The sequence below is a fragment of the Sciurus carolinensis genome, chromosome 17, assembly GCF_902686445.1.
Source record: "Sciurus carolinensis chromosome 17, mSciCar1.2, whole genome shotgun sequence".
Taxonomy (NCBI): domain Eukaryota; kingdom Metazoa; phylum Chordata; class Mammalia; order Rodentia; family Sciuridae; genus Sciurus; species Sciurus carolinensis.
Genome location: NC_062229.1, coordinates 20,598,678 through 20,617,114, shown reverse-complemented (window position 1 = coordinate 20,617,114; position 18,437 = coordinate 20,598,678). Strand labels below are relative to the sequence as shown.

Below are 18,437 nucleotides of genomic sequence, written 5' to 3'. Positions count from 1 at the left end.
TTTTCTCCTGGGGACGTCCTCACCCTGACCCTCTCCCTCCTGTCCCTGTCTGATGCCCAGGGTAGGTGGAGCCTCCACCTGCTCTTCCCAATCACATCGAGCTCTAAGCCACGCCCATCCTATCCGTTCGGGCCCCACCCCCACCCCCACCGGGCCCTCCCCTCTCCGGGCCCAGCGCCCTATCCCTCCTACCCCCACCCCGCACCCTCCTGCCCCGGAGCTGTGAAATATTTAGAGACCACCAGTCTGACCACCCCCTTTGCTCACCCAAGGAACCCCCAAAGGGGAGTCTCGGCGCTTCCCCAGGGCCCAGAGGCCCCTCCCAGGTCCATCTCCTCCCAGCCCAAGCGCTGTCCTGCAGCCCTGAGATTGGGAGTTGATCTCAGGGGAACCTCACAGGGTGCCCAGCGTTCAGGGCCCAAGGCTGTCCCCCATGAGCTATAGCTGACGGCCATCAGCCCCTCAAGAACAGCCAGTGTGTGAGGACCTAACCCCTTCCCCTGCTTTAGTGTCCCCCACTGTCAGAGCAAGATGACCGGGGGCCTTCCCCCAGTTTTTCCTGAAGGTTATTGTCACACTGAAGAAGTGGCCATGGATGTTCCCACGTGCTTCCTTTCTCTGGAGCCACTGGAGGGGTGCAGGGGCCTGATCACATGGGACTGTACTTGTCTGTCCCAAGGGCCACCTTAAGGAGAGCCACCCAGGGCCCTGTCACTGGTGTTGTCCTGGTGTTAGCGGCAGTCAAGGGAAAGAGCTTTCTCCAGGCCTAACAGGCAAGTGCCCCCGGCTGACAGTGAGGGGAGGAGCTGCTGGCATGTGGCTTTTCGTAGCCACGCTGCTTCGGAATCTCTCACCTGAGGATCAAGATGGTTTTCTCTCCTGTATAAAATTAGCTGGGCAGACAGGGCTGAGGGGTGTGGCTCGGCGGAAGAGCGTGTGCTTGGCGTGCACGAGGCCCTGGGTTCCATCCCAGCGCCAAAAAGGGAAAAAAAAAAAAAAAAAAAGTTTTGATTGAACATTTCAGAAAAATGCTCCTGGAGAGTAAAACTGCCCCACTGAAAAAATGGCACGGTGAGACCAGGGTCCCTAGAGGTTCAGGTACAAACCCCCTGGTGTCTGCAGGGTGTGGCTGGTGGCCTCCAGCCCTCAGAGCTTCCGCACAGTGGGCCTCAGAGACCCGAGGGCGGCCCTCCTGGGCTGGTGCCCTGGAGTCCCCCAGCACAGCCGGCTTGCTCTGCGGGCCAGTCGCGGCCCGGCACAGCCTTGCTTCTTCCTGCATGTGTTCCCTGCTCACGCCACCTTGCAGGTTGGGTCAGCGCCTGGGCGTGGGCCTCCGGTTTCCACGTGCACACTAGTTCAGCCCCGCCTGGCGAGTCACCAGCCTGCTCACTGGGCTCCGCAGCCGCAGGTGCCGCAGCAGGGCATTTAATACATTGTCCATTTTTCCCTTGCAGTTCGGCAATGAAGAGCAGCAGCTGGCATGGGCCAAGCGGGAGAGCGAGAAGGCCGAGCAGGAGAGGCTGGCGCGGCTGCGGCGACAGGAACAGGAGGACCTGGAGCTGGCCATCGCGCTCAGTAAGGCCGACATGCCGGCCGCCTAGGCAAGGACGCACAGGCGGGACAGGGCGCGGGCAGGCTCACCAGGGGAAACCATAGACGTCTCTATACACTCACACTCAGAGCGGTCCCTGCTTCACGTTGTGACATGCCACAGCCATCCTAAGTCAAGGAACAGTTGGACAGAGGCCCTCCGACCCTAGGGAGCTTGCTCAGGGCGAGCAGACGCAGCTCACCCCTGTGGGCAGGAAACATGCCCCAGGTGGCGAGGCCTGGAGGCTGCGGGCCGGACCCTCCGCTGTGCCATCCCCAGTGGGGCGACGGGTCCAGCTTCGCCGTCAGCACCCGCACGGGCTGGCCGAGGCGAGGAAGCCAGGGGCCTCCCTGCTCCTCGCCTGCTCCCGGCTGCAGACAAGCCCCGCCCATCGCCCGGGAGCCCCGCCTCAGCCCCTCCCCGCATCAGTGAGACCCCCCCACGATGTATGCATTCGTTGTATAAAAATGAAGTTTGAATGATTAATATAAAATATTTTAATACAAAAGACAAAAATCTTCTTTATTCAAACAGTTGGTGTAGCTCAGTGGGAGGCCTGGCTTTGGTCCTCAGGGTTGGCAGGGGAGGTTCCATTGATTATTTTTCAATCTTCGTTTTCCTAGTATTGGTATCAAGGAAGCAGATCAGCTCCACAAAAGTAGGTCCGGAAATCCTTTTAAATCTTGTTTGGGGCTAGGGGTGTAGCCCAGCAGTAGAGCCCTTGACTGGCAGGCATGAGTACCTGAGTTCCATCCCCAGGTCAGGCAGTCAGTAAATAAAATTTGGGTTTCGGTGGAGACCAGGGCCACGGAGAAAACCAAAGCTGGAAATTTTCCACAGGGTACATTCCCCACCCCTCCCCGCAGAGTTTTTGCCATACAAGTTGAGTACCCCTAGTATCTGAAAATCCTGAATATGCTCCAAAAGCCAAAGCTTTTCGAGAGTGGACGTGGCGGCACACTTGAGAAATGTCACACCTATCCTCCTGTGGTGATGGGTCACAGTCAAAATGCAGGTCCTGTAGACATAGAGACGATTGCCTCCAGGCCGTGTGGAGAAGGCGTATATAAAACATAAAGGAGTGTTGTGTTGAGACTTGGGTCTCACGATCCCAATAAACCACCTGATGATGCATCTGAAGGCCTTGGAAAAGAAGAACAGAGTAATTCCAAAACCAGCAGAAGGAAGGTAATTAAGAAGAGAATCAAAATCAATGAAGTTGAGAATAAAAAACAACACAAAGGATCAATGAAATGAAGAGATGGTTCTTGAAGAGATGAACAGCATTGATAAGCCCGTAGCCAAACTAACCAAAAGAAAGAGAAGACCCAAATTAACAAAGTTAGAAATGAAAAAGGAGAAATCACCACAGACCCCAGAAATCCAGAGGAGCGTTAGGGACTAATTTGTAAGCTTATACTCAATAAATTAGAAAACGTAGAAGAAACGGGAACATTTCTAGATATGTTCATTCTGCCAAAGTTGAATCAAGAGGACATAGACCAGTAACTAGCAAGAAGTTAGGAGCAGTAATAAAAAGCCTTCCAACTGAGAAAAGTCCAGGACCAGATGGATTCTTAGCTGAATTCTGCCAGAGCTTTAAAGATAAGCTAAAACCAGTGCTCCTCTGGTTATTCCATGAAATAGACTTTGGACCCATCCCAAGATCTCTCACCATGTGGATGCAAATATTCCAAAATCAAAAAACAAAACTGCAGCAGCCTGTGACTCTACTGCACCTGAGCAGGCTGCACTTTGCGACCTCACCCCACTTTGAAATCCCTGCAGAGAGCTGGCAAAGGCCATGGGCACAGGGTGGGCCAAGGCCAGCGTGAAACCGTGCTCAGAAACAGTATGCAGCCGAATCCCTCTAGAACATTCTGGAAGCTTGGACACAACTGTTAGGAAGAGCCCAGGAGTTGCTGAGGTACTTACAGATTCCCCTCCCCCGCTGTGCTTTTCACTGTCCCCAAGCAGGAGAGACACCCCAGGTTGACTTTTTCAGGTCGACATGATAAAACTTGGGAAAGATTTCTCCTCTGGTCAGTGCCGCAAACCCACCCCCATCCAGGTAGCCTGAGCACATCCTTTACCTCAAGAAACCTCAGGGGTAACACTGAGCAGGTTCAGAAGCGGGTGAGGACCTAATGTCCAGGGGAGACAGGCCCAGAACGTTCCTCCTCTGAGTCCGCCTTTCCTTGGAAGCCCAGGCAGTTAGGGACCCAGATCCTTCTAGTGGCGTTTGATATGGTCTTGTTCCTCCCTTCCCAGCGAGGGCGCCTCCCATCACTCACACCCTGCACAGTGCCTCTCACTGCCTGGTTCCAAAGCTTTGTCCCAGTCCGGAAGTCATTCCAAGAGAGGTATTTATTTATTTATGTTTGTGTTTTAATTCCCTTTAAGGGTCATTTTATTCTAGAAAAATCACAATGATACAAAGCGTTCCCATACGCCACTCCCAGCTTCCCCTATTTTTAGCCTCTCCTACATCATATGCTAAATTCGGCAAAATTAACGAACCAATACTGATTCATCGTTATTAGGTCGAGTCCACACTCTTTTCAGACTTGCCGGTCTTTCCCTCATGTCCTTTTTCTGTTCCAGGATCCCCCGTGACATTTAATCCTCTCTTCTCCTTGGGCCCCTCTGGGCTGAGACCTGCCTTGATTTTGACAACCTGGATGGTTTTGAGGAGTGTCAGGCAGGTGTCCTGTCCCTGTCCCTCCGTTGGTACTTGCCTGAGATATATATGCCCGATGACGGGGGCAGGGTGGTTTGGGGGAGGAGGCCCCCGGGTAAAGCCTCATCTCATCCTATCAGGAGCACTTGCCGTTGGCTTCCCACTGCTGGCGTGGACCTCGCTCCCCCTGGGGAGAGATCGATTGTTTTTAAGGAGAGCTTTTCAGGCCCAAAGAGTTTATTATTTACTTATCTATGTATCGTAGACTTGTCTCAGGGCGATGATCCTTCTTTAGATGGACGGCATGCCTCTGTTTCATTTCTTCGTTTTTACGGGTGCTGAGGATGGAACGCAGTGCCTCACCTGTGCCAGGCAAGCCCTCTGCCCCCGAGCTGCAGCCCCAGCCCAGGGGCGATGAATCTTGAGACTGAAACTGCAACGCAATTTGAGGTTTATGGCTGATTTGGGGACACGCAGAGGTCCCCCTTCCATAGGCTGCGGTCCAGGGCAGGAGGACTGCCTTGTGCCCCTGGAACACTCCACTCGGCCGTGTCATCAGCAGTGACGTGCCTGGGCCTGGTAAGGGGCTTGTGGGCCTCACAACCCCCGAGGTTCTTCGATCCTCTCTTGGAAGAGCCGGGGGCTTCCCAAGTGTGGCTACGGCCAGAGGTGATGCCTGAGGGTTCCTTCTGCAGAGGCTGCCTCAGGACGAGCCTGAGGGCCCCAGCCCCTCCTGTGAGGAACGCCCCCTCACCTCTGTCCATGGTGGTCACAGCTTAGACCCCCTGTAAAGGCCGGGCCACACCAAATGTGGTGTGTGACCCAGGTTTTCAGAGTGACTCCACTTCCTTTTTTTTTGTTATGATCTCAAAACAGTCTTCTAGCTGGGCAAGATGGATATTGGCCCATTTTCCTGATGGGAAAACCAAGACTCAATGACCATAGTAGCCATTTGTCCAGAGCTCCAGAGCCAGCCCTGGGCAGTGGCTCATGTTGCTGGTCTTCATAAAGAGCTGAGGGCTCCTCAGCACCTCTTGTTCACTCACTTATTCATTGTACCCAGAAAGGCAGAGTCTCTTGATAGTTTAGAAATGGAAAATTGGGAGTTCTTATCCAGGGTGGTAAGGTGGCTTTTAGGTGATCCGAGACCTCCTAGCGTGCTCGCTGGTGAGTGTTTTTTCATTTCTACGTGTGTGCACACAGGTTTCATAACATTTTTACCTGCATCTGTTTTTTGTTTTGGTTGGGTTCTAAGATGGGTTCTCCTTATGTCTCCCAGGCCAGCCAGCCTCAAGCTCCCGGTTTCAAGCAATTCTCCTGCCCCAGCCTCCTGCGAAGCTGAAACTAGGGTCTGCACTCAGCCTATCTGACCCCACCCCACCCCCAATTGCTAGGCAAGTCCTCCGCCATCGAGCTCCACCCCTGGCCCTTGTTAAAATTTTTATTTTGAGACAATCCTGTTAAGTTGCCCAAGCCTTCAACTTGAGATCCTCCTGCCTCAGCCTCCTGGATAGCTGGGATTACAGGCCTGTTTCACTGCACCCAGCTGGCCTATCTGATTCTTAAAGAGGTTTTCAGATCGCCCCCCCAAAGTCATTAGCCAGTCGTTAGTTCTGTTTCCTCCTGCAGACGCACACTGCTGCCTAAATAATCAGCACCATATCCACGAGTCCCTCCCCACTCCCGCTGGCTGTTTCTGCCCCTTCATGACAGACACACCCTTTCCTGAAGCACAGCGTGTCCAGTCTACAAAGTTCTGTCATGAAAATTTCCAAACATAACAGGAGGCGAGGAACACACCCCACACCTCTCGCCCAGCACCGGCCCTCAGCCAGATTTTCCCACCTTCGCTTCACAGATCCCTCTCTTCCTGCTCTTTGCAGACGTGTCAAATTTTAAAGCAAATCAGAATTGGGACATCATGTCCCCAGGCCCATCTGTGGAGTGGGCCCTCAGTGCCACAGGTTCCACATGAGGGGATGCAGACAACCTCACATGAAAAACATGGGGCTGGCCCACCCGACCACGGGGCAGCTTCTTTCTGTCCTTCCATCAGGACGGCACTAACGGCTTTCCAAGTTGTCCAAGGCCATCGGAAGTCTGGGGCGTCCATTTCACACAGGACTCGAGCACACGGACACCTGTACCCTCATGAAGAAATGCCGTGTCGCTCACGTGACTCTGCCAAAGTGACATGACAACGGATTGCCACCCCTTGGTTCCATGAGACAGAACTTTCAGGTAAGAGGCAACCTGGGGCTTCGCACCTGCACCGTGACTCGGCTCCCTGACGTAGGAGGTCTGGCCCTGTTTGTTGCTCCAACCCTCTCCACGTGGACCTGCCTCCGTGGCCGTCAGTCCAGGTGGGACCGCAGGCCAGGACCCGTGTCCCAGAGGCTCTGTGGACAGAGGTGATGGATGACCCCAAGTCTCCTCCGAGTACACAGAATCACATCTTCAAAGCCCACTTGAGTGAAAAGGCCGTTCTCTCCTGGAACAGTTGTGGAAGCTATTTTTAAGACCACAGGAAGAGCCTAGGAAACAAAGAACCTGCCCCTGGCAATAATGGACTAAATAGCTCAGCCTCCTTATCAGATCTCGCTCCTTTGAAACGGTGCTTTTTTTTTTTTCCTTCCCCAAATTTCCCCAGTCAAAGTTACTAAGGAGCCGTACAAATTGTATCACGAGCCGCTATTGGAAAAAAACATCAAGGGAAATGGAAAGGCGATTGTTATCATGAGTTTATTCCAAAGAAATTACGTGATGCGGGCCGTCGGTCGCACTTTTGTTTATGTTCAGTGGGTCTTTAAATATCGCTCTTTAGCTTGCTTTCTGGTTGACATGCTGGGTTCTCGCTTGTCGTGACCTTGGGCTCGGTTCCTAACCTCTCTGGGCCTCAGTTTCCTCCTTTGGCCCATGAGATTGGACACAGACAACCAGGGAAGACAGAAATTTTCTTGCCCTGAAAGTCCTTAGGATTGTTATTCAGGTCTGTAAAATGACATATAGGATTTCAGGTGACAAAAAGAAGAGAATGGAACAGTTGTCATCCTGTTAGCCTCATATTTATTTAAAATATTTTACTTATGCTTGCTAACTTTAATTTGATTGCTAAGGAAGAAGCACTAGTTTAAATAACACGTGCTAGCTGGGGCTGGGACTCAGCGGCAGAGCGCTTGCCTAGCACACGTGAGGCACTGGGTTCGGTCCCCAGCATCACATGAAAACACTAAATGAACAAAATAAAGGTATTGTGTCCATCTACAACTAAAATATTTTTTATAGCTTTATTTATTTATTTTTGTGTGGTGCTGAGGCTCGAACCCAGTGCCTCTGTCATGCCACTGAGCCACAGCCCCAGCCCCTACAACTAAAATATTTTTAAAAAAATAATAAATAGCACATGATATGATACATCAATATAATATGTAACTGTATCAGTATCAACATATCTGATTATATTGCTATATATTACCTATAATAATACATATATACTTTTTAAATGATCTTGGTCAAGTTGGGAGGCTGAGGCAGGAGGATCACTAGTTTGAACCCAGCCTGGGCAACTTAGCAAGACCCTGTCTCAAAATTAAAAAATAAAAAGGACTGGGGCTGAGGCTCAGTGGTAGAGCACCCTAGGTTCAATCCTTAGTACAAAAACCTTTTTTTAAATTGGCTTCATCTTCAAATCTATAATCAGGCAACACTTCATTCCATAAAATAGAATAAGCGTCCCAGTGGGCTGGGCCAAAGAGTTTGGTGTTTTGGTTTTATTGTATTGTGAGTCCATGCCTAGGTTGGCCTTGAACTCCTGGACTTGAGTGATCCTCCTGCCTCAGCTCCAGGTAGCCAGGACTCCAGGTGTGCACGACCACACCTGGCTGAAGAGGTGGGTTCTATAGACAGAGCGATGCTGGAAAAAACAGAAGCAAGAAGCCAAAAGCAGGGCCCGGCTGCGGCTCAGGGCCGGGGTGCTCGCCCACCGTGCGTGAGACCTGGCTTCCATCCACAGCACCGCAGAGTAACGCAATACCACCAGCATTTCAAGAGGAAAACAGCACCATCAGCCGGACTCCCCGGCCGCAGGGTTTCCCAGGCCAGCAGCCCAGGACGGGAGCTGGTGGTCTGCAGTGAGCGTTGCTCCTTTGTACTCAAGACAAAGGGCAGAGTTTCCACACCAAGAGCCAAAAAAAGACCCGAGACAAGATGTAGCAATTGTTCAACTGTAAACACTTTTTAAAGGAAGTGACGGCATAATGGGCCGGAACTCCTGATTCCTTTTCTGGTTCTAGAACCCAGGATAACACATCCACGGTTTTCTTCCCTAGGGGTAACCCTGAAGTGACGGGGAGGTCGTGGTGTGTTGGGAAGGCCACAGCCTTGGAGCCAGGCAGACTTGGTGTCGAGCCACGTCACCTCCTGACCTTGCGGCTCTCCATCTCCTCTGAGAGCCTCCGTTTTTCTCCTTATCAGTCAAATACAGATAATATCTAGCTCGGGGCGGCCGTGAAGATCCACAGCTGAGCTCCTGGCATGTTCTGAATGGTCAAATCGTAGTAGGAACTATAGTAGTGTTTCATTTTGGGGCTTTTTTTTTTTTAAGTTATTTTTTTATGCCAGGGATTGAACCCAGGGCTTCCTGCATGCTAAGCACACGCTGTATCATGGAGCTAGTTTTTATTTTTAATTGTAGTGCCGAAGAACCCATAACATAAAATTCCCCATTTTCCCATGGTCCTCCATGTGGTTCACAGATAAAATTTAAATATAGCATGTAGTTACATGATGACAATCTTATAATATTACATAATAATATATAACAATATTCACTAATGTCAATAGTAATGACATAATAATGTGTAAGCTCTAAATTATGATTTCCAACATATTTTAATGCACTTGTAGCCATTTCATAGAAACAGAACACTGGGGAACATTCCAGATGCAAATCAAAACAATGGGATTCTTATTCTACAGGAAATCAGTGGGGATAAGACGGTTCCATCCCTGAAACTCTCTGTGATTATCCGAACGAAGGTCTTGGGAGGGAAGGGGGCTCAAGTGTACGAAGCACCCTCTAGGGACCAGGTGCATGGCCCACCACCATTTAGGTGGCATGTCCCAAACCAGGATGTCACCTTTAATTCTGAGGCTAGGCCAGGGACTCTCCGCTCAAGGGGACAGATGCCACGGCTCTTCTGTGGCAGCTCGTCCCCACCATGAGCTCATCGCTGCTTCACCAGTGGTTATTTTTGTGACTGACAAGGAGACTTACTAGAAATGGATTGGCACTGACACACAGGAAGCGCCTGCGTGGACACCAGGCAGCCGGAGCACCTCAGTCCCCGGAGAGGGCTGGCTTCTCGGGCCCTCGTCCAAGACCCTCCCCGCGAGGACACCCCTCCTGCCGAGGACGCTGCCCGGGCTCTTCAGCCTTCCGAGGACCGAAGCCCTCAGCACCAGCCCTGAGGTCTCGGAGCCGTGGCCATTCTGAACCCGGGCTCTCTGGCCCTCGTGACCTAGTCCAGTCACCGTGTCCCCTGCCTGCCCAGCCTTCCTTCCCAGCTGAGGAGTGCATTCTGGCTGACGGGTCCAACCACCTCTGGATCTCCGTCTCCCGTCCCTCGGTCCTGAGCTGCATCCGCTCCCCGGCGCCTGGCACACGGGCATCGACTGGGCGCGTCGTTTGGTGGGGATGCCAGGAGCCTGATGTTCATCTGGGGCTCTTTGTACACAGAACATATTCCACCAGTGCAGCCCTGTCTGTCCCAGGCCAGGCCCCTGCTCGGTAGAGGGCTGCAGCAGTTTGTATATATGTGTACATATGTAAAATTGTACATATATGTATACTTTTGCCATCTGGGCATTTGCCCTATTTCTGGCATGTTCTCTCACGTCCACACCAACCCCTCTGAGCCCTCTTGTTTGTGGACATTGTCTTGTTGACATTGTACTCTGTGAACTTTTTTTTTTTTTTTTTTTTTTTGGTACTGGGGATTGAACCCAGGGGCCCTTTACCACTGAGCCACACCCCAAGCCTTTTTTAACTTATTTTGAGACAGGCCCTTGTTAAATTGCTGGGGGACTAAAATTCTCTGGGGGATGGAGCTGGAGCTCACACCATAAGTGAAAAATAAATGAATAAAGTTCTTGGAGTCAGGCACGGGGGTGCTCACCTGTGGTCCTAGCCGCTCCGGAGGCCGAGGCAGGAGGACCCTGGCCGCCCAGGAGTTTAGGGCCAGCCGGGGCAGCACAGTGGGACCCCTGTCACAAAAATAAAATGAAATAATAAAATAAAATGTATAATAGAAAATAACAAAATTATTCTTTGTTGGCATGGTTGACCAAACAAGTGGGTGTTTTCCATCGTCATGGGCTGGGTCGCCTCCCCAGGAGGATGGCTGAGGGTCCCCCGTGCAGTCTAGGCTGTGGCGTGCTTCTTTTGGGGTGCAGGGACCAGGACAGCCAGGAGATTTGACAGAGGCTGTTCAAGGACGGCAGTTCTCCCTGTCTGGACCTCAGCCAGCGAATGAGGGACTGTGAAACTTGATCTAGGTTGTTTTTTCTTTGAGACGTGGTCTCACTGTGTTGCCTGGGCTGGCCTTGAACTCCTGGGCTCAAGCGATCCTCCTGCCTCAGCCTCCTGAGTAGCTGCGGCTGCAGGCGTGCACCACCACACCTGGCTTTGAAAATTCGTTGCACCTGGGGCTGGGGTGCAGCCGGGGGCCGGGTGCTTTCCTAGCATGCAGGAGACCCCAGGTTCCAACCCCGGCACTGTGAAACACCCCACACTCCGGTCGGGAACGCCGTTCATCTCAGGATCCCCTGCCTGTTCCCCCAGGTTTTAGAGTTGATATGTTTAAGGGGAAATTTCATGAAATAAGAACAGTTCCATCTGTGAACTTAATGCCTAGGCATTCTGTTTTCTCCCGGCCCACCTGGTGCAGGCGCTGCCCGTCCGGGGGCAGGTCTGACCTCCGTATACACCCAAAGAAAGTTCTCAAAACCAGAAGTGGAAATGCATTATTTTCCTGAGAATCACATTCGTGTCTCCAAAGACACCTTTCTGAGCTTCCAGAGAGCACTGCCTGGTGAGAGAGCCTGCGCTTCACCTCTTCCGGTGCCCAGTGTTTGTCGATTGACTTTTTGTTTTCTTTGCGGTGCTGGGGACTGAACCCAGGGCCTTGTGCCTGTGGGCAGGCAGGCACTCCGCCAGCCGGGCTACATCCCCAGCGCCATTTCTTTACTTCTGTGCAGTGCTGGGCACGCACTCTACTGATGGGCTACAACCTCGGCCCCCAAATTGTATCTCTTGATTTATTTTTATGACTGTGGCGAAACGTGACTAGCGCGGGATGTGCCATCTCACCCGCTTCGAAGCTTCCGTGAGTCAAGTGCACTCCCGGCGCGGCGCCCGCCCTCTCCCGGGCTCTTCACTCTACACCACTGACACCCGCTAAGCGACCTCCCTGCCCCACCCACCAGTCTTTCTGTCCCTCTGAGTCTGAAGTCGCCCAGTGGGTGTCGGGATGTCCGTTTTGAAGGCCCGGGGACAGCTCCTCGTCTGGCAGGCTGTGCTGTGTCCGTCCAGCCGTGCATCCCTGCACACTTGGTCCAGATTTTGTTTTACATTGACGCAGGAATTTCATTAAAAATAGCCAGGTTTCGGGCTGGGCCGGGCTCAGTGGCCCGTGTGTGGCCCTGGGATCGACCCTCAGCCGAACAGAGAAACAGAAATACCTGGCTAAAGCCATCGTGTCCATCCGCCACCAAAAAGCTTTTTAAACAATAGCCAAGTTTTCTGATCGAAGCTCTGGTTCCCAGCTCCCCGTTTTTAATTGAGATGAAATTCGCGGTAAGAGTCGCCCTTGGAACTGCACAGATTCTGCGGCGCTGACACGCTCGGCAGGGACAGCGTTTTGTCGTCTGAGTCCTGGACAGTCCACTCCATGGGGTCACTGGGGCCTGTTGTGCGTAGCTGTCACTCAGGGCCACGCTTTCAGGCTGGTCCACCCCACAGGCGTCTGTGCTTCCTCCCTTCTGTGGCCGGTGACGTCCTGTCGCACAGAGGGACGCGGTGTGTGTGTGTGCTCTCGGGGGGGGGGGGGGACGCTGGGGTCCCTCTGCTCTGGGGCTGTCCTGAAGGGGCCGCAGGGAGCAGTCAGCGACCTCGCAGCCACGCAGACCCTGACCACAGCCAGCCCAGCCGCCCTCCGCCCCGGGCCTCCACCTCCGTGGGTCCCACCAACCTGGGATCAAAAACCCCCGAGAACGAAAATCCACCGGTCCCAAACGTGGCGTGTGACGTTGCTGTCATCCTTCAGCAGCGTGGCGGCGTGCTGGTCTAAGCCAGCGAGGGAGGACGCAGGGTCCAGGCTGGGGGTTCATGGGCTCTGCACAAAGCCGGGCCATTTTGCGGGAGGGACCTGCACGTGGGTGACCTGGGTATCCGTGGGGTCGGGAGCCAGTCCCCGGGGTGCTACCCTAGATGCAGAACCTCCCGGGTCAGGGCGTCCAGCTGCCCCTCCTGCTGACGAAGCCACCAAGAAGACGCACGTTCACACCGAGAAAGGCCAGCAAGGCTCCCGAGCATGTCGGTGGAGAAATCGGAGTCTGTGCGGGAGATAGCGGGGAACGGGCAGGTGACGTCGGGAGGACCCCGAACACGGAACCCCTCCCCACCCCGCTTTCCAGGGACCAGCAGAATTAAGGAGAGCGAGGGGACCTGCTTCTTTTCCCCCTCACTCACGGCCACCCCTCCTTCATGGAGCACTTCTATGTGCCAGCCATGGTCCGGTCCATCTGAGTCCAGCCAAGATAGCCGCCACTGACGCCATCCTACGGAGGAGGCAGCGGAGGCTTGCCCAGGGTCCCGCGGGCAGGCGAGGCGGCCCGAGCCATTCCACGGCTTGCATAGCGCGAGCGGTGGGAACAGGCCCCACTCGGCATGGCCACCAACTCCTGAGATGAGAAACCCTTCCTTCCATCAACCCCGATGACTCAGAATGAACCGACGAGCCCCCGGCTCAGTGGCCTGTCACCGGCTGTGTCGAGGAAATGAGACATCAGGATGTGCTTGAGGTTTGGGGTTCAACAGACACTGGGAATGCGGAGAATTCCGTCCCCAGCCCACCCGGAGCCCCGCGGGGTGGGGCGGCCAGCCCCCGACCCCCGACCCCCGACCCCCAACCCAGGCCCGCCCTTCATTTTGGATCATCCTGGGACCCAGAGGCCTCAGAGGAGGCTTGGCTGCCAAGAGTGTGCCTCGGTCCTGGGACAGTCCCCAAGAGGGCAGGCTGGGGTCAAGGCTGAAGGCGGGGGTGACGGAGGTGAGGGCAGTCCAGGGCGTGTGGCCTCCGGAGCAGCGCCTGGCCCTCGTCGGCTGGGGGCTCTTTCTTGGGTGACCGGGACAGTTCAGAGCCACACCGGGTCCCAAACATGGCCACAGGCAGCCTTGCCGGACGTCCCAACACCGCTGCCTGCAGGGCCGGGCCAGAGCCCGGGCAGGACCCCTGCGGGAGGAGGGCCGGGGAGAGCGGGCGGCAGGGGGACGCTCCCAGCCGAGCTGCTCAGGCCCAGGCGGCCCGGGCAGGGGGCAGGGGCAGAGCTGCGGCGCCCGGCCGGCCGTGGGGAGCCCTGTCACCGCGGGCAGCCGGACGCTGCCTCACTCTGGGTGATGGGGTGAAGCCACCGTGCCCCCTCACAGTGCTGCCGGTCCCCCGAGGTCCAGCTCCGCCGCTGCTGGCCTTCGAGAGTCAGGGCTTTCCTGCGACACATGGGGAGGGCTCGTTGGCAAAAAAGAAAAGACCCTGGGGAAGAGCAAAGGCATTGGCCTGGGAAGAGGGACAGGGCCAGCGGGCCCCGGAGGCAGGGATGCAGCAGGGGAGTTTCTAGCATGTTCTAAAGGAGCAAGGGAGGCTGGTGCGGACCTGGCTGAGGTGGACACACAGAAGCAGACCCCCGGAGCATCCGCGTGGCCAGCCTCGGGGTTGCAGGAGCTGCTTCTGGGTCACCCACCTGGAGGCCACCGCCACAGGAGCCACCAGGCCTCCCAGGTCCCCGAGAGCTGCAGAGAGCGCCAGGCGGGCTGGCTGCCAGGGCTGGACGCGCCTCCTGGCAGGCTCTCCCTGCACCGAGCTGTGTGCTCTCCAGCTTCGCCCGAGCACCGCTTCTGATCTCTACTCCATTCCGTTGCGGCCAGAGAACATACTTTGTATCACTCTGGTCCTTTTCAGTTGGTGGAGGGGACGTTCAGCGCTCGGAAGAATGTGGCCTCTGTTCCTGGTGGGGAGTGTTTTTGTTTCACTGTGTTTCGCTTTTCCCTGGTGCTGGGGATGGGACCCCGGCCTCACACAGGCTAGGTGGGACTCACCGAGCCAAGCCCCCAGCCCAGCGGGGATCTTCTGTACAGGTCTATCTGGCCTAGCGGATTTATAGAGTCCCTGTATTTAAAAGGGGGGCGGGGGAGGGAAACAAAAAAGTTTGTCAATAAAATGTTCAGTTCATGTTGTTCTAGGTTCAAACAGAGCTGAATCCTGGCAGCTCTGGTCCCAGGCCTTTGGCAGGAACTCACGATTCTCATGGGACTCGTGTTTGGGCTCAGGAAGGCCCAGAGACCAGGAGGGTGGGCTGCATTAGGACCTGGATTGATTGAGTTTTTTGGGGGGCAGGTACTAGGGATTGAACCCAGGAGTGCTCTCCACTGAGCTACATGTCTAACCCTTTTTAACTTTTTATTTTGAGACAGGGTCTTAATGGGTTGCCTGGGCCGGCCTCAAACTTTCGATCCTCCTGCCTCAGCCTCCAGAGTCTCAAGCATGCACCACTGCAGCCAAATGAGGACCCGAATTTCTAGGCCTCAGTCTCTCCCCACCCTGGTGGAGTGAGGTCCTGAGCCATCTGCAGGTTTCCAGGCAGCCGTGTCCCTGCTGCAGGAGGCTGTCCTGGGTGTCCATCCGGGGGACCCAGGGGCGGGTGATGTGCCTGGGTTCCTGCAGGCTGAGCAGGCAGCGGTGGGTGTGCTGGGTGTGAGTGGCACCTTTGCCGCAGGCCCGTCCAGCCAGGGCTGCTGCGAAACCCTGATTTCCGGGTGGGCCCTGAACTGGGCCACCGGCTGGGTCCCCCAACCCTAAGCTGCCATCCCCATTTCACAGAAAAAGAAACCAAGGTCCAGAGGTTTCAGGTTGGTGGGACATGGAGGCTTTTGCAAATATGCCCAGTCTGGGCCAGCAGCCTGGAACCCGGCTGCTCAGAGAAGAAAAACCATCTGAGCTGATGAGCTGAAGGAGAAAGGGATCCCACAATTCCCTCCACTGCACATGCATGTAGAAGCCGACAGGACCCGGATGGCTGTTCCCACACTGGCGCTTACAGTAGCTCATGACAGCCAAGGGCTGGAAGCAGCCAGATAAGCAGAGAAGCAAAATATGGTGAGCCAGGTTGTGGAATATTATATAGCCACGACAAGGAAAGAATCCTGACAACATGCACAAAGCTTTGGCATGTTAGACTCTGAACTCCGTCTTGAAAGGACACACACAGAAACCGATTTCACTCCCAGGAGTCGCTGGAGTGCTCAAGTTTGTAGAGACAACAAGTAGAAAAAAAATGTAGATCCCCAGAGGCTGGGGGAGGAGGTGGGGAGTGAGTGTCTAGTGGGGAGTTTCCGTTGGGGTGGTGAGAAAGGTCTGGAGATGGGCGGTGGAGATGGTTACCCAACCCTTCATGTACTTCATGCCACTGAACTGCACCCCTAAAACTGGTTAAAATACCCGGGTGTGGTGGCTCATGCCTGAAATCCCAGCCACTAGGGAGGCTGAGGCAGGAGGATGGCAATTTGGAGGCCAGTCTTGGCAACAGAGCGAGACCCTGTCCCACTAATTGAAAGCACTGGGAGTGTCATCGGTTCAGCAGTGGGAGTGCTCGCCTGGCGTGTGACAGGCCTGGGTTCCATCCCAGCACCACAAAAAAAAGTTAAGATGATAAATTTTTGCATATTTCTCATCATAATAATTAAATAGACAAAGCAATCAGGGATGAGAGGGAAGAGAACAGAGTAATGGGAGAGAGAGGCTGGAGAAAGCTCGCTGAGGCCAGTTGTGCCTGCCTCACCCTCCCGGCCCTGCACTCCCTGCAGAATGGTGGAGGTGGCTTCCCTGACTGGCCATCAGCCTGGGCCTGACCTCGGTCCCCAGGAATCCCCCACCCTGTCAGAATCAGTCAGGGACCCTCCCAGGAATCCTGGGCAGAAAACAGAGAAGGATGTGAGGGCTCAGAGAGGAAGGGGGCCCCTCGCAGCTGAAGGTCATGGGAAAAGAACCATGTCAGGGCAGAAAGCTGATGGCCACCTCCTGCCTTAATCCTTCCATGGCTCCCTATTGCCCTTCACTCCTGAAGCTCGGACTCATCCCTGCTCCAGCCAGACTGACCTCCCTCCCAGAAGCCCCATATCTGGGCAGGTCCCCCCACCCTGCCCATTCCCCGCGGTTGGGGGGTTTCAGGCCGGGCTCCACTGACGGGGCTGTTAGATCCACTGTGTCACCCACACCTGCTGGTGCTCACAGGGCTTTCAGTAGATTTATTGACAGATTGGAGTGGGGTCCAAGGGTTGTGGGTAGTGCAAAGGCCCAGGGCTGGGAGATTAGGAACCATTAGCAGCCAGGAGCCCAGCGCTGGAGGCAGCATATGTGGGTGTCCCATGAGACTGGGGGTTCCATGGGTCTTGCCTAGAAGACTAAGGGGCCCTGAGGTTTGTGGAGGGGAGAGGTGGCAGCGGGCGGGTGCTTCCCAGGGACCCTGTGGACACAGCAGCTGCACCCCTTCCTGGCTGGGTGGTTACTGGCTGTCGTGAGCCACGCTGCAGGGGACCTGGGCGCAGGGACCTGTTTGGGGCCCTCTTTCCGGGGTCTGGGCCTTGGAGTGGGATTGCAGAGCCACCTGCTGCTCGTGGGACCCCCAGGCCCCTCGCCCGCCGACCCTGATCTTCATTCCGCCTTGTCAGAGATTTTCCTGGAAGAAAATCTGGGCCGTGGGGACAGAAGCCCAGGAAGCCAGCCCGGGCGCCGGATCCCACCAGGCAGAACGGGGGCGCGCATCCCGGTGTCCCGCCCCGCCCGCGCTGCCTCGCAGTGGCAGTGTCCCCGCTGGCCCGTCGCAGGGCCGGCGACAGCGGCCAGGCTCGGGTCGCCGGCCGGCGCGGGGTTAGTCATGGGAGAGACGTGTTGGCAGCGGCCGGCGCTGAGGCTGGAGCTGAGTCACTTCTGAGTCATTTCTGCTGTCAGCTCGCCGGGCTGCGGGGGACGGAGCGCCCGAGCCGGGGCATGAATGGCCGAGCGACGAGGAGCGAGGCCCCCTGCAGCCTCGCCCCGCCGGCCTCCCTTCCCTGTCCCTTCTCCCGGCGAGGCTGAGGCTTCCCGCGGCCTCCCAGCCCCGTGGGCAGTGGGGGCGCCGCCGTCCTGCCCCGCTTGGCGAAGCCGGGACACCTTTTGGGCTGTTGTGACTTCAGGGACAGGAGCCACGGGGGTCAGCTGGGCGGAGGCCGGCCACGCTGCCCACACGCCAGAGCCGCCCCGGGTCTCCAGTGGTCGGGCTGGAAACCCCGTGTGGCCCGGGAAAACCCGGAGCGCGCGCCCGGGGCCAGCGCCAGGCTGCGGGGTGACAGGAGGGTCCCCTTCCCGCCCCTCCTCCGCTCCACCGCGGTGGGTAGGGCTTCGCGGGTCACTGGTGACACCGGCAGAGTCTCTCAGGTGTCCGGCTTTGCCCGCCGTCCTGGTCATCTGGCGCCCCGCGCTCACTGGACGGCGGGCATATGTGGCGTCGGGAGGGCGGAGCCGGGGCTGCAGCTCAGGAGCCGCGCCAGGCAGAGCACGTTCTGGGGCCACGTGTCTGTGGCCCCCGCCTAGGCACTCGGTGACCACTGGAGCCGGCCTGTGGCCTGGGGACTCCTGGGGACCCGCCAGGTGCTGAGTGGGGCCGGGTGCTGAGAGACCCCTGGCCCTGCCCACCCCCACGCCCGGGGCCTCACCAGCTGGGCGCGGGGCCACCAATACAGGAAATGCCTGGCAGGAAAAGGGTTTCTGTGTTTTCCCCATCGCCACACCCATCTGGCTACGTCGAACCCCTGAAAACCTTCACCATCCAACCCTCTACCCACCCTCTGGGCACAGT

General features: G+C 55.8%; 1 protein-coding gene across 9 annotated transcripts in view; it reads left to right on the top strand.

The window, feature by feature from the left end:
- Positions 1–2,103, top strand: part of Eps15l1 (epidermal growth factor receptor pathway substrate 15 like 1) — a 93,724-nt gene extending 91,621 nt beyond the window's left edge. For 6 of the 9 annotated variants that reach the window (XM_047531092.1, XM_047531087.1, XM_047531086.1 and 3 more), the window contains one exon: positions 1,455–2,103. In XM_047531092.1, coding sequence (XP_047387048.1) covers positions 1,455–1,601 — 147 coding nt within the window. In that variant the 3' untranslated portion in view covers positions 1,602–2,103. The remainder of the gene's footprint in view (positions 1–1,454) is intronic. The other 3 variants (XM_047531093.1, XM_047531091.1, XM_047531090.1) reach the window with 1 other exon arrangement.
- The last annotated feature ends 16,334 nt before the right edge of the window (positions 2,104–18,437 follow it).